This window comes from Cyprinodon tularosa, unplaced genomic scaffold, assembly GCF_016077235.1.
Source record: "Cyprinodon tularosa strain WSP-4 unplaced genomic scaffold, ASM1607723v1 ctg32, whole genome shotgun sequence".
Classification (NCBI taxonomy): Eukaryota; Metazoa; Chordata; class Actinopteri; order Cyprinodontiformes; family Cyprinodontidae; genus Cyprinodon; species Cyprinodon tularosa.
Genome location: NW_024039030.1, coordinates 992,118 through 1,010,575, shown reverse-complemented (window position 1 = coordinate 1,010,575; position 18,458 = coordinate 992,118). Strand labels below are relative to the sequence as shown.

General features: G+C 37.3%; 1 protein-coding gene across 3 annotated transcripts in view; it reads left to right on the top strand.

Annotated features, from left to right (window-relative positions):
- Positions 1–18,458, top strand: part of spock2 (SPARC (osteonectin), cwcv and kazal like domains proteoglycan 2) — a 42,755-nt gene that overhangs the window by 14,889 nt on the left and 9,408 nt on the right. For 2 of the 3 annotated variants that reach the window (XM_038293080.1, XM_038293079.1), the window contains exons 2-3: positions 7,913–7,921; positions 8,277–8,322. In XM_038293080.1, coding sequence (XP_038149008.1) covers positions 7,913–7,921; positions 8,277–8,322 — 55 coding nt within the window. The remainder of the gene's footprint in view (positions 1–7,912; positions 7,922–8,276; positions 8,323–18,458) is intronic. The other variant, XM_038293082.1, reaches the window with a different exon arrangement.

The following is an 18,458-nucleotide window of genomic DNA, read 5'->3' as shown; positions in this document are numbered from 1 at the left end:
GCCAGAAATCGAACCCATAACCTTCTTGCTGCAAGGCAGTAGTGCTGCCCACTTAGCTTTTTTGGTTAGTATCCTGTCCATGCTTAAAATGGGATGGTGAAAAGGAAATGTTCTTAGTTATTTCTTCACTTTATAGTCTAACATGTCACTATCATAATTGCTTGTGGATTGCGCTACCCTATGAAGGCATTTGTTTTAGCCAACACACTGCAGTACACTAACGTGAGCAGACTCCAGCTGGCAGTTACAGATTATGAGTTTAAAGTAACACAAGGATTTCTGGTTATTATATGCTGAGGGGTTCCCTCTTCTGTAGGACTGGATGAAACGGCCAAAACGTACATCACAATATATTTATTGATTTCGGTCAGTGCAATATAGGATATAATTCTGTTATTGATATAACAATATGAAAGCTTCTGGAAGATTGCCAAGCAGGACTTCTGGTGTAGCAGGGAATGGAGTAGGTCATGTTTATCTGAGTTCCTGCATAACATTTTTAAAATCTTACTTTAAGCCAACCTTTGTTTCTATTTTCAGTGAGTGTTTTCCCAACATCATATTATGATCTTTGTGCCATATTTTTGCTGGCCAAAATTTCTTCCAAAATTTAAACCGCCTACACAACCCCTGCAACCTCCTTCACACATCGCATCCCCACCTCATTGTGACCTCTCCACCCGCCTGGTCGAAACTGACTTCAACTCTGAGCTCCTGTCGTCACTCTATGTTGAGATGGCACTTATTTTCAAAACTAAGCTCCAAGCTGCTTTGACTGAGAACTTTTCAAACATCAAGACTGAGCGGCATGCAGTTAAGTCGGAGTTATCCAGGAGCATCTGTAACATACAGGCTGATGTGTGTACTCTGAAAAACACTGTAGCTGTAATGGAAACATTACTCTCCACCTGCACTGATGACATTACTACCCTACATAAAAAGTGGAGCATCTGTCTTCTGAGCTGATTAGACTGGACAATTAATTTGAGAATTTGGAGGCGATATTGAGGCGCAATAATATACAGTTAGAGGGATTCTCCCACTTCTTCCACAGCTGTCTCTACCTTGCTTAAGGAGGCTTTTAAGCTCAAGAAGGAACCTCTCGTTGACCACACTCATCCTACTCTCCAGCTGAAGCCGAGACTCGGGGAACACCCTGGTCCTATAGTCCCCCGTCTGCATCATACTGACTTTGTGGACATATTGCGCAGAGCCAGGACCCAGAAACGGCTCAAGATTGAAGATTGAAGTTTCTCGGTGTGCCTCGACCACGCTCCAAGAATGGCTCGTGGTTGTGCCGCCTTTATGCTACACCGCACGCCATTTGATGCTACATAGACTATTATGTATCGAAACACCATAAATATGTTTAAAAGTCATGTCAGTTATACAATTAAATTATATTGATATTTACTGATATTGCATTATTGTATAGCCCTACACTTCTATGAAGAACAAAATAGATCAAATCCAGATTTTATACTCTTACTAGTTAAAAGTAATTGTTAAGGTTGCCTATAATTGTAACACTGTTGATTTTAAGTTAACTGATATTTCTTGACATGGTTGTTTTCGTCGCTTACAAATGTATTTTAAAATGGTCACATTTATTAAGGTTTCTGAAAATTTACTTCTTAATTTGAAAAAATTTAGAAGTATTTTTTTTATGTTTATTGGAGAGAAAAATGATGGAATCAGTTAAGCCCACAAGCTTAAAATATGTGTTTTATCCTTCAGAGCATTTAATTAACCTTTTTTAGAATTGTTTCATGTGATATCCCAAGAAACTCCCCCCCTCCCCTGATTCTAAATGCTCTCACCTCTGCTTCACCCTTTATTTACCCATCACCCCCTGCTGTCTTGCATAACCCCTGCCTCCATGATCTCATCATTTCATGCTGATGCTCTGCAATCGTGAAGCATTTGTTTGGAATCCTCTTGTCTGCATGTAGGAATACGAAGGTTTCTGTCTCATGCCCTGCAGCTCAGTGTGCACAGAAGATAAGAGATTGTATAGAATGAGAATATTTGTGATGAAAGGAGTTTTGTTTCATCTCAGCCAAGCTCCGTGTGACACCAAAGCAGTGAAGCTGTGAACAGCCAGGGAGTGCTTATGGGAACCACTAGGTGGGAGGAATTGAAATTATGTTGAATGCAGAATTATGTATTATAGTGCCGACAACCTCAGAGAGACATTATGTTTTATGTATAACATGTATATTATCAGGTTTAGCAGTCAATTGAGCCATCTACATATGCTAATTTAGTTGATTTTACCTTCAAAACGTATAATTTAATGAAATAGGTACTTAAATATTTGCATGATATGGAAACTATCATATGTAAAGTTAACCTTTCACATGTTTCCTTATCAATAAATTCACTGATCATTTGAGAGAAAATGAAACCAGCTGCTTTAGCAGTGAAATCAGTGAGGATTGTTTAAGGATCTTAAATGTTGGATGTTAATCAATATCAAAGGTCTGTCCGATTTTAGCCCCAGCTCTAAATAAATTATTTGACTCCTTTGTACAATGGTTATATGCATTAAAGGAGATTTAATAAGATCGACTTTTCCACCAAGTGCTAAAACACAACATAGAATGATTCCATTCCATTAAGCAGTGCAGGGATATTTTCTTTTTATGCCATTTCAGAAGGCCAGAGGAGCAAAGAAATTAAGAATAAGACTTTGAAAAGGAGACCTATACAATAGGAGGAGGTCAAACAGGTATTTTCATATCGGTTACTTGTTAAAGGTAGCAAAATCCCCTATAGTGAGAAAAAATATCCTGTTTGGTGGCAGACAAAATGCCTCCAGTATCTACAGCGTGGTAGATCACATTCTCTCCTACTATTCTATTCTTCTCAAATACTTTCTTTTAACATGTTACCTGTAGGGTTTAGTGTCACTTAAAACAGATAACATATTGAGCAGTCTGAACCAAAGCTATATCACAGCCTTATCCTTTTGTAGTTACAGCTATGAAGCACCTCTCACCTCCCGTCGGATCAATTACTGTCGTGTTGGAAATCTTGACATTTTTTTACTGATTTCTCTTTCTGGACATCATTAAAATAAAAATAATTATATTATATATAATAAGCAGAATACCTCATCTTTAACGCTGCACAATATAAGCACAATGGAACTGCCATATTACAGTTTTTTTGCCTTTCATCATCAAGACATTCCTATTTCTCATGATAAGTTTACATTTAATAGTTACAATCATCTATATCATTTTTTTTTATATCTTGGACAGTGAAGATCCATCTTCCTGGACTAATAATATTGGACAGAAGAATTTGGATGAATAGCACTAAGTACAATCTCTAAATATTGCATCTTAGCAATCATACATAATATTGGCTCTAAAAGGTATCTGAAACAATCCTAAGAGACTTTTGTCCATATTGACATGATTGCATCTTGCTTTTGCAACACATGTGTCTGCCACTCATATTTAAAGTGAAGCTCCTGTGTCACCACATCCTTTATGTTGGAGTTTGATCTGCCCACTGAAGAGGCTTTTAGTGTACAGTGAACTCTAGTGGTGATTATTTCTGTTATGTGATATGGTGTGATCCTGGTGTATTGCAGGGTAATATGCCATAAGCAGAATAATAAAATACCAGCAGAATATATGTTAAAAGGGATGGACATGGTCAGAAACAATACAGGCTGTGCTGATGAAAGAAAACACCATTAAAATTTTCTCCTCACCATTTCATCTCAAGTCTTATCCATTGATAGGCAGGAAGGATGGGGTTTCTATTACCTTAAATCAGTCTAACTATGTAAAAAGTTTTTATGGAAAAAAATATATAGAATGTTTAACTCTTAAACTAGGGTAATGATGCTTTAAAATACGAAATAACATTTTGATAATATCAGTTTGTATAAAAATCCAATCTTTCCAATACTATAAGACTATTGTTGTCTGGTGCCAGCTGAACTATTCGATTATCAATTTTAACAAGAGGCACCTCTTGAAGATACCTGTAAAACGTCATAGTACATCTAAAAAACAGGAATATACTGCAGAACATGCATAATTAGCTTTTTTTGTGTCTTTCTGATCTCCTTCCTCTGTCAGTCACACCATCAAACCCCCATGAGCTGAACATGCAAACTCTCCTCCTCCTGAGGTTGTGTTAAAACCAGCTGCTGTCTTTGATGATTCAGTCAAATGATGGCATGATATTAGAGCCAAGGAACACAGCTTAATAAGCTACTCTAGCAGGCATTATTGCAGTCACTTTTTCACATTCAGTCATTTTGTGATGTCAGAAAGAGGGAATGAGTTTGTTTCTCTGGGAACACAGCTACATTATAAAACATTGCATGAGAACACAACGTGCCAGAAAGAGGCAAAAATTATGTTAAAGCTTACGTTGACTGACAGAAAAAAAAATGGAATCACTCAAGGTTACATAAAGCTTTAAAAATGATTGCAATCCTTAATATTGTATAGATTACTTTGTATATTTAGACTTAAGAGACCAAGGTATGAAATCTTTAGGACATGCTTTTTTGACATTAACAGAACAGTAATTATAATCCTAAGCAAATTTTGGATACATTTAACGAGTGTCTACTCCTTTTATGCTGGTGTTTTCGTCTCACCGCTGCACATAAATAAAACATTGCATAAATTATGAGATTTTCTATTGTGCCTGATGAATTCGCTGAAAGACAACCCCAGCAGAAATTGCAAGGAACAGTTGAGTAGGAACATTCATCCTGTCATAGCAGATCTCAACAGAAGAGGGTTATTAATGTCCTTTGGTGTCCATGACGTGGCAGCGCTCTGCACAAACCTCTCCGGGGAACGTAGGGAACACAGGCTCCAGCTGGCATCGAATATTTGTTCAGAAACACCTGTCAGTGACACACATGCTTTGTCAAAGGCACGTTTGACAAAAGTTGCATACAAGCTTTTTCAGCCACCTCATTGTTTGTTCTTAGGTCCATCAACTCCTGCTTCTGGCCGTCAGGATCCCCCCTCCTCTGATGGATGTGGGGGAGTGTTCTCTGTCAGGCAGTATTTTGGCACTTTGCTATAGACGCTAAGCTTCTTGGTGTCTTGTGATCTTATCAGCTTGATCTTACAGCTCCTGGATATAGCCCAGTGTTTTCATGTTTTAATCTGCTTCCTTTAATCACTTCAGTGTTAAACCCAGCTGTCTTTAGCACATTCATTTGGTCCTGTGAAAACAATCCTGGTGTAACCTCAGTGGCTTCACCCCTCTACATGCTTCAAAGCTAACTCGAACTGTTCAAGCTGGGATAAGTTATTTCTCTCCCAAATACATTTTCTGCTGCCTCTTTTTTTATAAGTTCATCGATTTCCCGTCTTGTCAGCGCTGCAGGATGGTTTCCTTATCTGTGCTGGCAGGAGCACAAATACAGAAAGGCTGCTAAATAATGCAAGAGCCGCTGCATCAATAAAGGAGGCATGGGAGGCATCAGATTAACGGCCAGGTCATAAACTGTTTGAGGTCTCAACCGGCTGTAATGTTGGACTCTGACAGAACTGACAAGGTTGAACAACATAACCAACAATCACTCATGTTGCAGGCGTACTTTTTGGTGATCAAAGGACTCTAGTCCACAATACAGTTCCTTGCTGAGTTATCTATACACTCCTCAATGTTGGCAAATTATGACTGTAAACATCAACTTTGTAGACGGACAAAAACTCTAACTAGAGAGCGAGAATGTGAGGCATTGTTTATTTTTTGTTTAAAAATAGGCATTTGAGAAGTCTGCCAAAAATTTGCTTCTAACCTCCTTCCATCTGTGTAAGAAAGTATCCTTAATGTCCTCCAGTTAAGTCGAAGACCCCTTTCTCTGCTCTTATCTCAAGGGAATAAACATGACGTCTTACTGGATCTTGAAAGATGAAATTAACAAAAAAGTTCAGATTATTCAACTTCATTTGCAGACAAGGTGGCCAACTTTGCCAAAATTAGGGCCGTTCGCCACCCTAAATACGCCACCATCGCCTCTCCCAGCTTCCCTCCGCTTTGCTTCCTCCTCATAGAGATTACATGGTAATCCTTCGCTGCAGCAGCAAAATTCGTAGTCATGGAATATAGACAGGGGAGTGATGCAGTTTAAAGTAGGGTTAGATTATAAAAAAACAATATCCCAATCTTTGAACACCTCATAGAACACTTTCCAGTCCATTACTTGAAAAGGGGAGGATGGTACAACTACAAATCTACCATGACATCCAAGGGTCAGACCAGGCAAGATGAATATTGATCAGAGAAGCAGCCAAAAGGCAGTTGGTTACACTGGCACAGCTGCTGAAATTCACAGTTTAGGTGGGAGAATTTGCTGACAGGAGAACTATTAGTCATGCACAAATCTGGGCTTTATGGAGAAGTAGCGGGAGGAAAGAACTAAGTTTTGCAGTTTCCCACAAACAGAGCAGGGGATACAGCAGACAGGAAAGATGGCTTTGTGGTTGGATGAGATCAAAATTCAATGTTTTGCCCTGTATCACAATCACATCTGTTACAAAACACAATCCTGTGAACACTGTAACCATAGTAAACCATGGTGGAGCCAACATCATACTGTGGAGATGGAGAGCGGGTCAAAGTTGAGGGAAGGATGCTGTTTTGTTGTTTTAGTTTTTTTATATCCAGAGTAATTACCATCTCCAGTCTGCTGGCAAGAAAAAAACAGCCATGCAAAAGAAAGAAACACATTATCAAAAGAATAGAAGCAAGATTGGAAAGATTAGAAAAATCCAAGAATAGCACACTAATGTAAGTTCGAATTTGACATCTTGAATAATATAGTCTCTAGAATCAAAATGATAAAGCTATACCACATAATTTATAAATGCACAAAGTATAAAACAATTTTAACAAATTAGAATTAATCTAGTAAATTAAGATATTTATAGAAATTCTGTTAGAGGAAACAAAAAAAACTCAAGATTGGGGGGAGGTTCACTTTAACATGCATCTTTGGCTGGCTGATATGAACCACTGCTAATATCTTGTTATATTCAAACTGAATGGAAATACAAATTATTTATCTCAATATTTTTTTCTTCCCATAAAGTAGTTATAAAAATGTTCCTGTGGATCATTGATTCAAAGGTTTTGTCGCTTATTGGTGTAGATAAACATCAGATCATGTATGAAGTGGCTAAAATAATCCACTGGCATACATAAGTAGGGCTGTGCAATAAATTAAGTTTGTGAAAAAAAACTTTCTCCCTGCAAGGTGCATTGATGAGAGTAATGTTTAAGTCCATGTCCATGCATGTGAGTATAAAAACAATGGCAGTGGTTCCTGCCTCAATAAATGCTGCTTATTTCACATGTTTGGGGATTTATCGCCTCCAGAGGAGCTGCTTGGCTCTCGCTTCCGGTGCAGTAAAAGTTTACAGTGATGAGTAAGTCATCGCTTAAGGATTGGTAGCATGGCTAAACAAGAAATATTTGGAGATGACTCATGTTTGAATTATATCCGACAAGGCAATATGTACAGTACTAAAAGCTTTACATATGCAGGCTCGCCTGAAGGGGGTTCCCTGATCTAAAGCAGGTCTAATCACTAACATCTAGTATTTTAATACACTTTGCAAATGTATTGTGGTTTCGCTTTGATTAATTTTTCTGGATTTCTAGCAGAATAATATATCTGCTCACACAGGTTTATCAGTTGCTTTAATATCCTATTGATATCAGTTGGAGTTTTATATTAAAGAATATTAGTTATCAGTTAATTTTTTTTGTATTTTTCTTGCCTTTCCTTGCCAGGTTTGAATTAACAACAATGATCATATTGTGTTTCCATCATCAGATTATCAGTGAATGCAGTATTATATCTGATTATATACTAAAGTGGCTATTTTCTCTGTTTTTGCTCGCATTTCACCAGGAGGTTGAGGTCAGTTCTCTTTCCTTTATCTGTTTCTTTTTCACAATGTCTTGTTCTGTTCATGCTTGTGTTTCATGTTTTTTTTCTCCATCCGTCTCCTGCAACTTAATTAGAATGTTCTAATTAAATGTGAGAAATGCAGCCCAGTTAAAAGCCACTTTCTCAATGACGGCATATGTCCCACTTATCAGCAGAGGGCACAGATTTGTTCAGCTCATTTCCATACAAAACATGCAGAACAGTCTACCTGTTTCATCCTGCTGATAGTCACTTAGCATGTTTTATCTTTTAGACCACCTGCAACACTGTTACTTATTCCCTGCAGCTTCAGATAACGCTATTAATTTTGTCCATGTTTCTGCAGGATGATTATGTGCGTTCCTGGGATGAAAATCAAGACGCTAATGACAGTAAGTCTTTGCTACCTGTGTTGTATTTTAATGCATGATTATTTTGGTTCTTGAGCAAACAAAATGCTTCGTTCACTGGCAATGATACAGCAAAATTACTCACTAAAACCAGCCATATGCAGCAGTTCATCTCTTTACTTTTCCCTTATCTTCTTTTTTTCTTTGACATAATTATTTATAATTTATATACCATTTAAGAGTAGATGAAAAAAATAAAATAAAAAATATAAGAGCTGAGTAGTTGAATGTAATTATTTGGGGAAATATTATGTGAAATTGTGGATAAATGTAATTTCCTTGTGTAAAATAAACATTTATAATAATGAATGGCATACATTTATAAAATATAATAACCTAAAATACATTTAAAGGATTAAAACTTAAATTTATTTCATAATCCTCATTGAAAACTGAAAATGTTTGACACACCTTTGGTAAGATCAAAGAAAAGAAAAAAAAACTAAACAAAAGGTTTCAAGAATCGCTTTCATATATAATATAAATTATGAAGACTGTTGTGCAAGCATGCCTCCAAAACAAAACATTTACATTGTATAAGCTTATTTCTCCTAAACTGTGACAGAAATTTCATGGACATTAACATTTAACATTAGCAGTGAGCCTACTAATAAGCTATTCTTGATTAATATTATTCCAGTCCTTAAGGGCCAGTTTGCTGCACCTATTAGCTGCGTCTCTTTGCTTTAACACACCTGAGTCAAATCATCAGGTCATTGCAGAACTAAGGAGAACTTGGCATTAGCTAAACAGGTAATTAAGTCATTTGACTCAGGTGTGTGACCAGGAAGATATCAAAAGTTGCAGGATACCGGCCCTCGACTTGAGTTTGGCATCAATGATTTAAAACGATGCATTAATGAAATTAACATGTGAGACAAAGACCGTTGGTTTAACTTGAGAGCTCATTAGTGACTGCATGTTAGTGTTCATAAAGGGAACCCCTCTAAAAGATATTAGTGCTCTGCTTTATATGTAGAAGTAATTTTCCCTCAATGGTTGCCTTAACTTCAGCCTAACAACACCTTCTCTTGTTCACTTCCACTTTCTTTTTTTTTTCTGCTGTAGCTAAAACCAGAGCCATGCATAGAGCCTAAACTTCCTTGGCTACTGCAACAACTGTGGCCGTAATTGAGTCTCTGCAAGACAAAGTCATGACTCGGAGCCGAGTTGTCAGCCATTGTTGTCTTTGTCGGCAGATTTGAAGCTTAAGTGAAGTCAGCTAAGGGGCAGAGTACTTTAGCACAATATCAAAGAGCTTAATGAAAGACTAATTATAGTTTCTCATAAAAAGCCTGACAGAGAGGCAGTAGGATAAGGAGTGGGAGTAGCAGCTAATGTACTGTGATTTATTGTTCAGTGGAGGACATCTAACTTTGTCCTGCCAGGTCTGAGACAATTTGGACAAAGAATACTGGGTTTAAGAAAAAAAGTTGACAGTTTTAGTAGTGATTCACCTGTAAATTTACTATTTTCTCAGTTTGATTCTAAAGTTAAGCTGAGGTCATTTAGCCTGATGGAAAAGTTATAAAATACAATCAGACATGTACTAGACTGAACACAAAGATCCTGAAAGTGAAAGTAGGGATGGCATGCTTCAGCAAAAGCTTCATTATTCCATATAAAATTAATGTAGTTTAAGATTTTCTTAATTTTCACATTGAGCCTTGATTCTTTATGCTTTATTCTTGTTTGATCTATGTTTTTATCTTTTGGTGTACCTTCTTTTACTCCTATTTTTACTGATCTATATGCTGTTCTGTATAATATGATTGTATTTTATTTTACATGCAAAAATTTTAAAATGAAAGAAAGCAAATTGTTTTTCCACCTGCAAATATGCATATATATATATTCCAGTTTGCAAATAATCTCTGCTTCATACAAATGCATCTGTGTATATGAACTTTTTTCAAATTTTTATCAGACTTAGATCAGGATTTCAAATGGAAATTTCTAACAGGTTTAACAAGCATACAATGAATTATATGCTTGTTGCTCTTCCCTTGGCCCTTTTCAGCATCTCAGCAGCTCCTGCAGAGTTAACATACATCTCTTGTCCAACAAATTATAACATAATTTCAGTAAAATATTGGGAGTTTTCATCATGATTATTTGGCCAATAGATGGGTAAATGATTGACAGTAACATCAGTCGTTTTTTTTAACCGTGAAGCTGAAAAAAATTGAAGAACAAAAGATGTCCACTCACACATTGCTTTTTTCACAACCAAATCAATATTCAACAATCGCAGCGAGACAATATTTATTGCAGTGGCAAGACAACTCAGGAAAATGTATGACATTTTCTTCCTGCTTCCTAGGGGTTCCAAAGATCTTACAGAGTTGGGTGTACTGAAATCATTGGACATCCACACATAATCAAGATGGATGTCTTTTGTCAAACACCTCTTTGCAGCGCTCATCTTTTTATAAGCTTGTACACATCAAACAATAAACTAATTAGCTAATAATTTCTGCTTGGCAGAATAAGTCTTCACATCGAGCTTTTTTACATCTGACACTGAGCAGTAGAAATGGAGAAAATTCAAGAACTTGCAAAGCATAACTCAAATCTCTAATGTTTAGTATAATGTTTTCAGTGGTTTTTGATTGTTCATTTTCTGCTCAGGAATAAATGTCAATTTTTGTATAGGTTAGCGATTTTAGTATGATCTAATTAAGGCATCATTTCTAAAAAGAAATTGTTATTCTCTAGAAAATGTATAATCCTTTAAAAAACTGGAATGGCCTCAAAAAAGAAAAAACTAAATAGCACAAAAAGTCAATGCAAGGTAAAGAATCTTAGTTTAGGTTTCCTGCTCTAATATTAACATCATCTTTGTTTAACAGTCTTAATGTGGATAGAAATATTGCAAGAGTTTAGTTTTTGCAAGATGTCAGTACACTCCAGGAAATTTACATGCAGACACATAACCAGTAAAAAAACAAAAAGGCTTTTACAATTTAATGTTTTTTCTATGGCAAATGTACATTTTGCCCCAAATTATTTTATTCAACAGCTGTTCTCCTGTTTGACATCAAACCAAATTATTATCAATCAGAATTTATTAATTAGCGACTTTGGGATTAAGGTTGTGTTTCACAAAGGAGGAGTTCTCATTTGATTTGTACATTTTTAAGCATTTAGCTTACTTCCTATCCCTTTGATGACACTCTTCTACTCTTCCACCTCCAGCCATTGATCTGCCTTCCTTTATGAGTGGCCTAATGAAGCGAAGAAGCAAAAAGAGATTTGTCCCTTAGAGACACCCCTGAATCAGTCTGATGTCTTTACTCTGGATATCTGAGCCTGTGGGCATAATTTCTTAGCCAGACATCAGTGCACAGGAAGGCATAGCTTCAGAACTGTCAACACTCCTTAGGTTTAGAGTTAGAAATTCATTGACCGACAACAGGCTGATGATTGAATTTGTATTCAGAGACTGCAGCAGCTGACTGCTCTTAAGTCAGCAGCGGGCTAAGCGAGGGAGATGTCAGGGTAATTTGGGTTAGATTTCAGCAGTTGATTCATCAATCTAACTGCTGATTGAATCACTTCGCTCTTAAAACAACAAACACTGCAGAAGGGGAGTTTGTAATTTAGGCTTATAAGTGCAAACAAGCATGTACACACACCCACAGTAAGAGTCTCAGGCTTGTCCACTTGCCTGATCCTTTCATGCCTTCCAGTTTACATTGGATCTATAGACATGGATATCTGAGAGGCCTGGTGAATGGTGAAAAGACACTTTGTGGCAAATCATTGGCTTTAGATCAATGGTAGACAGTTAGAAGATAAGAAAACATGCTTATTCTACACTCTGCAAGGTTTTAGAGTTTAAAAGCTCCTTAGGTATTGGATGGATTATTGGGAGTTGAGCACAGACACTGAAGGTAGTGCCTCAAAAGTCCTGCATTTCGACTCATTTCTCCTAACATTTGATGAAGCAAAATAAGCTCATTTGTTTTTGATGGGAAAATAATCCCTTTCGGCCTCTTCACATCACAAATTTGCCCTAAATCAATTTACAGGCAGCCTTTTTTTTAAAAGATATAATCTGCTTACATTTTTGTAAATAGAACCATTGTGTGAAAGCACCTTCATCCCTCATACTTTAAAAAAATCCAGTGAAATTTTGTTCTAGGTTTTTTAGGTCAGTTTTTTAGCTGCTTCTTATTGGTGCTTGTATGAAACTGTTGCCACAGTGTGCCTTAAACATTTCCCAATCCTTGAGATTTTTCTTTTATAATCTAAATCAAAAATAAAAGGACAATGTGCATCTCTGTTCAGACCCAATTGCACAGATGCCCCTGCAAAAATGATGTGCAATCACATGGCTTCAGAAGTCACCTGATTAGCAGCTCCGGGTTTAAGTTCATCTCAGTTTAAATACAGCTGTTTTGCAAAGACCAGAGTTTGTTTAGAGAAAATTAGTTAGCTTTAACAGATGATTCCATATGATGGCTGTTCAAGCCATCATATGGAAATGGAAGTTAAATAGTACAACTGGTACCTTCCAAGACAGGCTATCCAATTAATCTGACAGGATATCACTAATCAGAAGCCACTGAGAGTCATATCCTAACCTGTGAGGAGCTTCCTAGGTATTAGTTGCACAGTATTAGATATTTAATTCACAGTCTGACTTTTCCTCTAATATTCACAGTCTGAATTTTCCTCCAATATAAGCTGAAAACGTTAAATTTTAAGGTACTATGTTATGATTTTTAGTCCTTTCAAAGTCACTTATAGGCAAATATACAGGTCCTTCTCAAAATATTAACATATTTTGATAAAGTTCATTATTTTCCATAATGTAAGGATAAAACTTGAACATTCATAAATTTTAGATTCATTGCACACTAACTGAAATATTTCAAGTCTTTTATTGTTTTAATACAGATTATTTCGGCATACAGCTCATGAAAGCCCAAAATTCCTATCTCAGATCCACAATGGTCAAAGATTTATGGGATGATGTTATCTACACAGAAGTTTAAATATTCACAGATTTTGCATTGATGTCCTCTTGATATGGTAACACAGGGCATCACAGTCTATAGCCTAGATCTGAATTTAATAAGAAATAAAAAGCCCTCAGGAAGTGAGACGGAGAATTATTGAAGACAATACAGAAGCAGTTTACGGTCAAAAGAAGAGAAGACATACAGGAAGAAGCTGGAAAGCAAAGTCAAGCAGAACAAAATCGGAGATGTTGGCCAGGGCTTCGAGCAGAACGATCAGACAAATTGAAAGCTGGACAGAGCCAATGAACTGAACACATTCTCCAATAGTTCTAGTGCAACCCTTCTTTGACACAAAGCTTCTCTCTTAAATCTTAAATTATTTATCTTGAACGTCTGCCATGGACCCTCCTGCTTCTATGCATTGTTTTTCTTAAAACTCCTGAAGATGGTGCTGCTCCCTCCTGGGATAGCTCTGGGATTCTACAACACCTCTTGAACCTAAGCCTGACCCAGGAGACAGTTCCAGTGATGTGGAAAAACTCCTGCCTTGTTCCGGCACCAAACGAAACTCAACCCACAATCCCCAATGACTGTTGCTATGTTGTCCAGAATCTAAAATCATGAAGCCCCTAGATCTGTTGTTCCACCTGAGAAAAACCACAAGTCAGCTATCACAACTCTCTGTAGTTTATTTTCTCAGCATATAACTGGAGTTGAAGCTGTCATACACCTCCTTGAACAAAACTACTGTCATTTAGACAAATCAGACAGCACTTTAAGAATCACGTTCTTTGATGTCTCTAGTGAATTTATAATTATTCAGCCTAATTAACTTTTTCTGAAACCTTAGAAGACCCAGGTTAGTGAGACTGAAGAATTAACTGTCTGACCTGGTAGTCAGCAGTACAGGAGCACCACAGGGGACGGTACTCTCATCATTCCACTTAACTCTGTACACCTCTGACTTCCAAGACTTTGCTTTATGGTCTACCTTTTAGCAGGAAAACCCTAAACCCTCATTTAGAGCTAAAGTTCAGTAAATTCTGTTTCCTAATGTAGGAAAGCTGGTGATGATGATGTGGCCTGAGCTCTGCTCCTGTTATCCTTGATCTGCTGGGATAAACCTCATGCAAATCTGGATTGGATTAGACAGAAGCATTGGCAGGACTAATTAGTAGAGATTTCCATTGCAGGCATTAGTTTAATACCTAAGAAGTCTTTCAGAAAAAAGGTTGCTTTCAGGAATTTGACAGAAAAATAGTGAAAACATAGTGAAAATACTAAACACACACCAGACATATTCAAAAGGAGAGGGTAAGGAAGTCTGAAGAGGCATATAGGAATGTTAAAAGGTCAAAGGAAGATTCAACATCAGGGATTCAAACACATCCAGAAAGAGGATTCACAGAAGCAGCAGATTGAACTGCAAATCTCAGTCTACCAAGAAATGATTCTCAGACCATTGAAAGTCTGTTGCTATGGAAACGTCATCATTGCAGGCACTGCTTTAATCCGTGGAAGCCTGTTAAGTTAACATGAGGCTCAGGCAGCCACCTTATGCTTCTGCACTCACAACACGAGGCTGTGCCAGTATTCTAGATGCTCACAGGGGACAAAATTTCATCAGCTATGCTTCCTTCCTAGAAGGCAGGATTATTTTTTTTTCATTATTGCTTAGCATCTTTTATAATTTTATTTTCAGTTTGGTTTAAATTTCATGCAATAATTTTTTTTTTGCAAAAGTGGGACCCTATCAGTTTTTCACCGACTCCTGGTGCTATATTATGACTTTCATGTACTCTGTTTGGTATTAAAGAACAAGAAAACAAAACAAAACAAATAAATTACAAAAAAGGTAGAAACCAAAATAAGCTTACATACATAACCATTATCCAAATGGATAAGGAGTCTATAATTCAGTGTCAATGCCTGGGAGTTTCACAGTTCCTGCGGCATAGCAGTGTGCCTTTCAGTTATGCAATGATCTCAGTCCTGACAGCTCTTTGTATAGTTTTGGATTTGTTTCTAAAATCAGATATCTGTCAGACATCTACAATAATCCAGAGGAATCTGCCGCATTAATATATTCAGTGGAAGGGACAAGAGAGATGATAAGCCTGCCTGCTTAATGATAATACAGTTGTAAATCAGCAGTGACTGAGGAAGGAGATGAATTCCAGCACGATTTAGAGGCAGTTCTGTCAAACAGATGAGCTGATTTTTTTTTTGTCCAGCAAAGTTAAAAATAATGGTGGGGCTACGTCCAGGTCAGGCCCCAGGAAGCCTGCACAGAGTAGATAACTATGACAGATGAGCATGTAGTGAAAGGCTGACACACTGGGCAGCTTTAGTCGCTAGTTGTGATTGATGAGGTCACACTGAGCAACCAATCAAGATTCACTCTAAGATCCAAGAAGCTTTTTTCTTCCAGAGTCAGCTTAGGTCTAGTGTTTAATGTTGATAGATAAATAAAATAATGTGGAACAGATGTTCATTATCAATAAGTTAACTGATCAAAAAACATTCACATTGGAGATGATGATGATGATGATGTGGGTTAGGTTTCTCCAAATACAGCCTGTCTCGTTGAGCTCAAAGGGCCTAAGTCTTGTCTCATATCGCCGCAGCACTTTCACTTTCAAGTCCTTCTCGAATCAAACTTTAAATGTTAAACGTAAGACAGGCCGGTACACGGTGTATTTCTAGTTGTGTTCTTGATTACCCACTTCAGCTCATTATTAACAGGGTCCTTCAGCATCCCTCATCTTTCTCAGGATCACCCTAAACCCATGAAGCGAGATTATCCATGAGGGCAAAGAATAAGGAACAGAATGATGATTTTATAATTTTTTAAAGTCCAGATTACTTCCCCTGTTACTCTACACTTTTTACCAAGTTTCTTGTTGACATTCCTGGGATCTGTCCTAGGATTTTGCATATACAATATCATGTTGCTGTTGTCCATGTGCACCATTTTGTTTCTTACTCCTGTCGATGGAGAGCTAAAAGAAAGGATCCAATCAGGCCTTGTTTTCTTGTAAACGGCTTAATGTAAGAGTGGTCAGGCATAAAGATTATACTATAGTATGTCATCAGATCACAGGTGAGGGTAGAATTCTTCTGTATGAAAACCAAACATTTAACCGACTATTTTTATAAAGAGCTCTGTTATTCGGTTGCATTTTAGGAAGCACTTAAGCAGCTCTGTTAAGAGCTCTTCTATGAATGTAAGAAGTATTGTGAACTATACCACCGTCACAGTACTGTGCATCTTACCTCTGATTACAAAAAAAGGTACACTGCCTTTGATGAATAATGCTCCAGCATTGCCATCCTTTGCTATTACTTCTAAATTTCCTCAAGCATTGCATAAATGTTGCAGCAACAGTTTCATAATAAACTACCGTATTCACATGGCAAGGGGGTAGGTCTGATTTGAACTTTGGTAGGGACACTATTAGTCTGGTGTCATTGGTGCTATGCAATATGCATGCCCTTTTTTATGCTCGATGTGAGCATCCATACTGATAAGAGGAATTCATTGTTAAAAGAGAAAAGCAACATTTTGCTCCATTAATAAAAATGTTATAAGCTCTACACTCATTAGATGCTGTTTATCAATGTTTGAAGTATCACCGGCTCTGATGAATGTGGAATTAGGACTGTTTTCCACTTTGAAAACGGTTTCATTTGAACGACTAAGAGAGAAGGTAAATACAGTATTTTCTTTTGAAGATACAGAATTGTGCAGAGTTAAACCCCACTCTAATATTTGTACCTACTATTCTCTCTCTGTATCAAGCAAAATAATACATTCATTAAAATATTAACTTACCTATAAAAGTTGAACATCTGGGCTGTAGTTACTCTGTGTAGCCAATTTCATGTATTTCATCTGGGGCTGAAAAAACTGAATCATATTATGGTAAATGGTAAATGGCATGTACTTATATAGCGCCTTTATTCAAGTTAGGAGACCTGACCAAAGCGCTTTACACTACATTCATTCACCCATTCACACACACACTCACACACTGATGGTGGCAAGCTACATTGTAGCCACAGCTGCCCTGGGGCTCACTGACAGAAGCGAGGCTGCCGTACACTGGCGCCACCGGGCCCTCTGACCACCATCAGTAGACAATGCAGGTGAAGTGTCTTGCCCAAGGACACAACGACAATGAAGGTCAGAGTCGGGGCTTGAACCATCAACCCTTCGATTACAGGGCAAACTCCTACATCCAACGCCACTGTCGCCCAACATATTAATTGATTATTCCAATAATCGTCAACTAATTTAGTAAGTGATTCATCATTAACTGGAGTATAGAGACTTTAAAACATACAGTAATATAAATGTAAAATGTGCCTTTCCCCACAGAGCAACCCACTTAGATCAGTTATTATATCAAAATTGTAAAAATAAAAACAAAAAAAATTAAAACAGTAATATCAACTTAATATCGGTAAAAAGTTGATGGCTTACAGCCTTTATTTGCCCATTTTTCCAACACTCTTCAGAACTCCTGGCTGACTCAGAATATTTCGTTTTAGAAAAGAAAAAAAAGGTTTTTGTTTTTTAATGTACATGATATTCATTTTTTTTATTGGGACTAGTTTTGTAGCCTAATATTAATTGTAGTAACCGCTGCATTCTAGTGTGAATAAATTTTCAATGTTGTGCTCCAAGCACACGCGGACTAGAAAACAGCCAATCAGAGAGAGAGAAGGCGGAACTTAAGGCAGAACAACCAATGAGAGTTGAGTTAAACAGCGCAGCACAGTTCCATGCGCTGCTACATGAAAGGGACAGGAGAGACCAGGCAGAGGAGCTGCGAGAGGAAAAGAAGCCACTGCTGCAACAACTACTGCTGTAAATTATAAACATGTTGCTCACATCCAATTATTGGTCGGGACAATTAGGTCGGTTCAAAATTTTGGTAGGGACATGTCCCTATGGTCCCTATGCAAACCTACGCCCATGTCACATGGTCTGTCTTCATTGATGAAGATGTGCGTATCTTTGCATCGCTCTGATTACTTCAGCTAAAAAATGCACATGGGTAGTACTAAAAAGAGCAAATAGTTTTTAAACTTTATCCCTAGATGATCAGGTGATCCTAAAGTATATTAAAAACAGTTATAAAA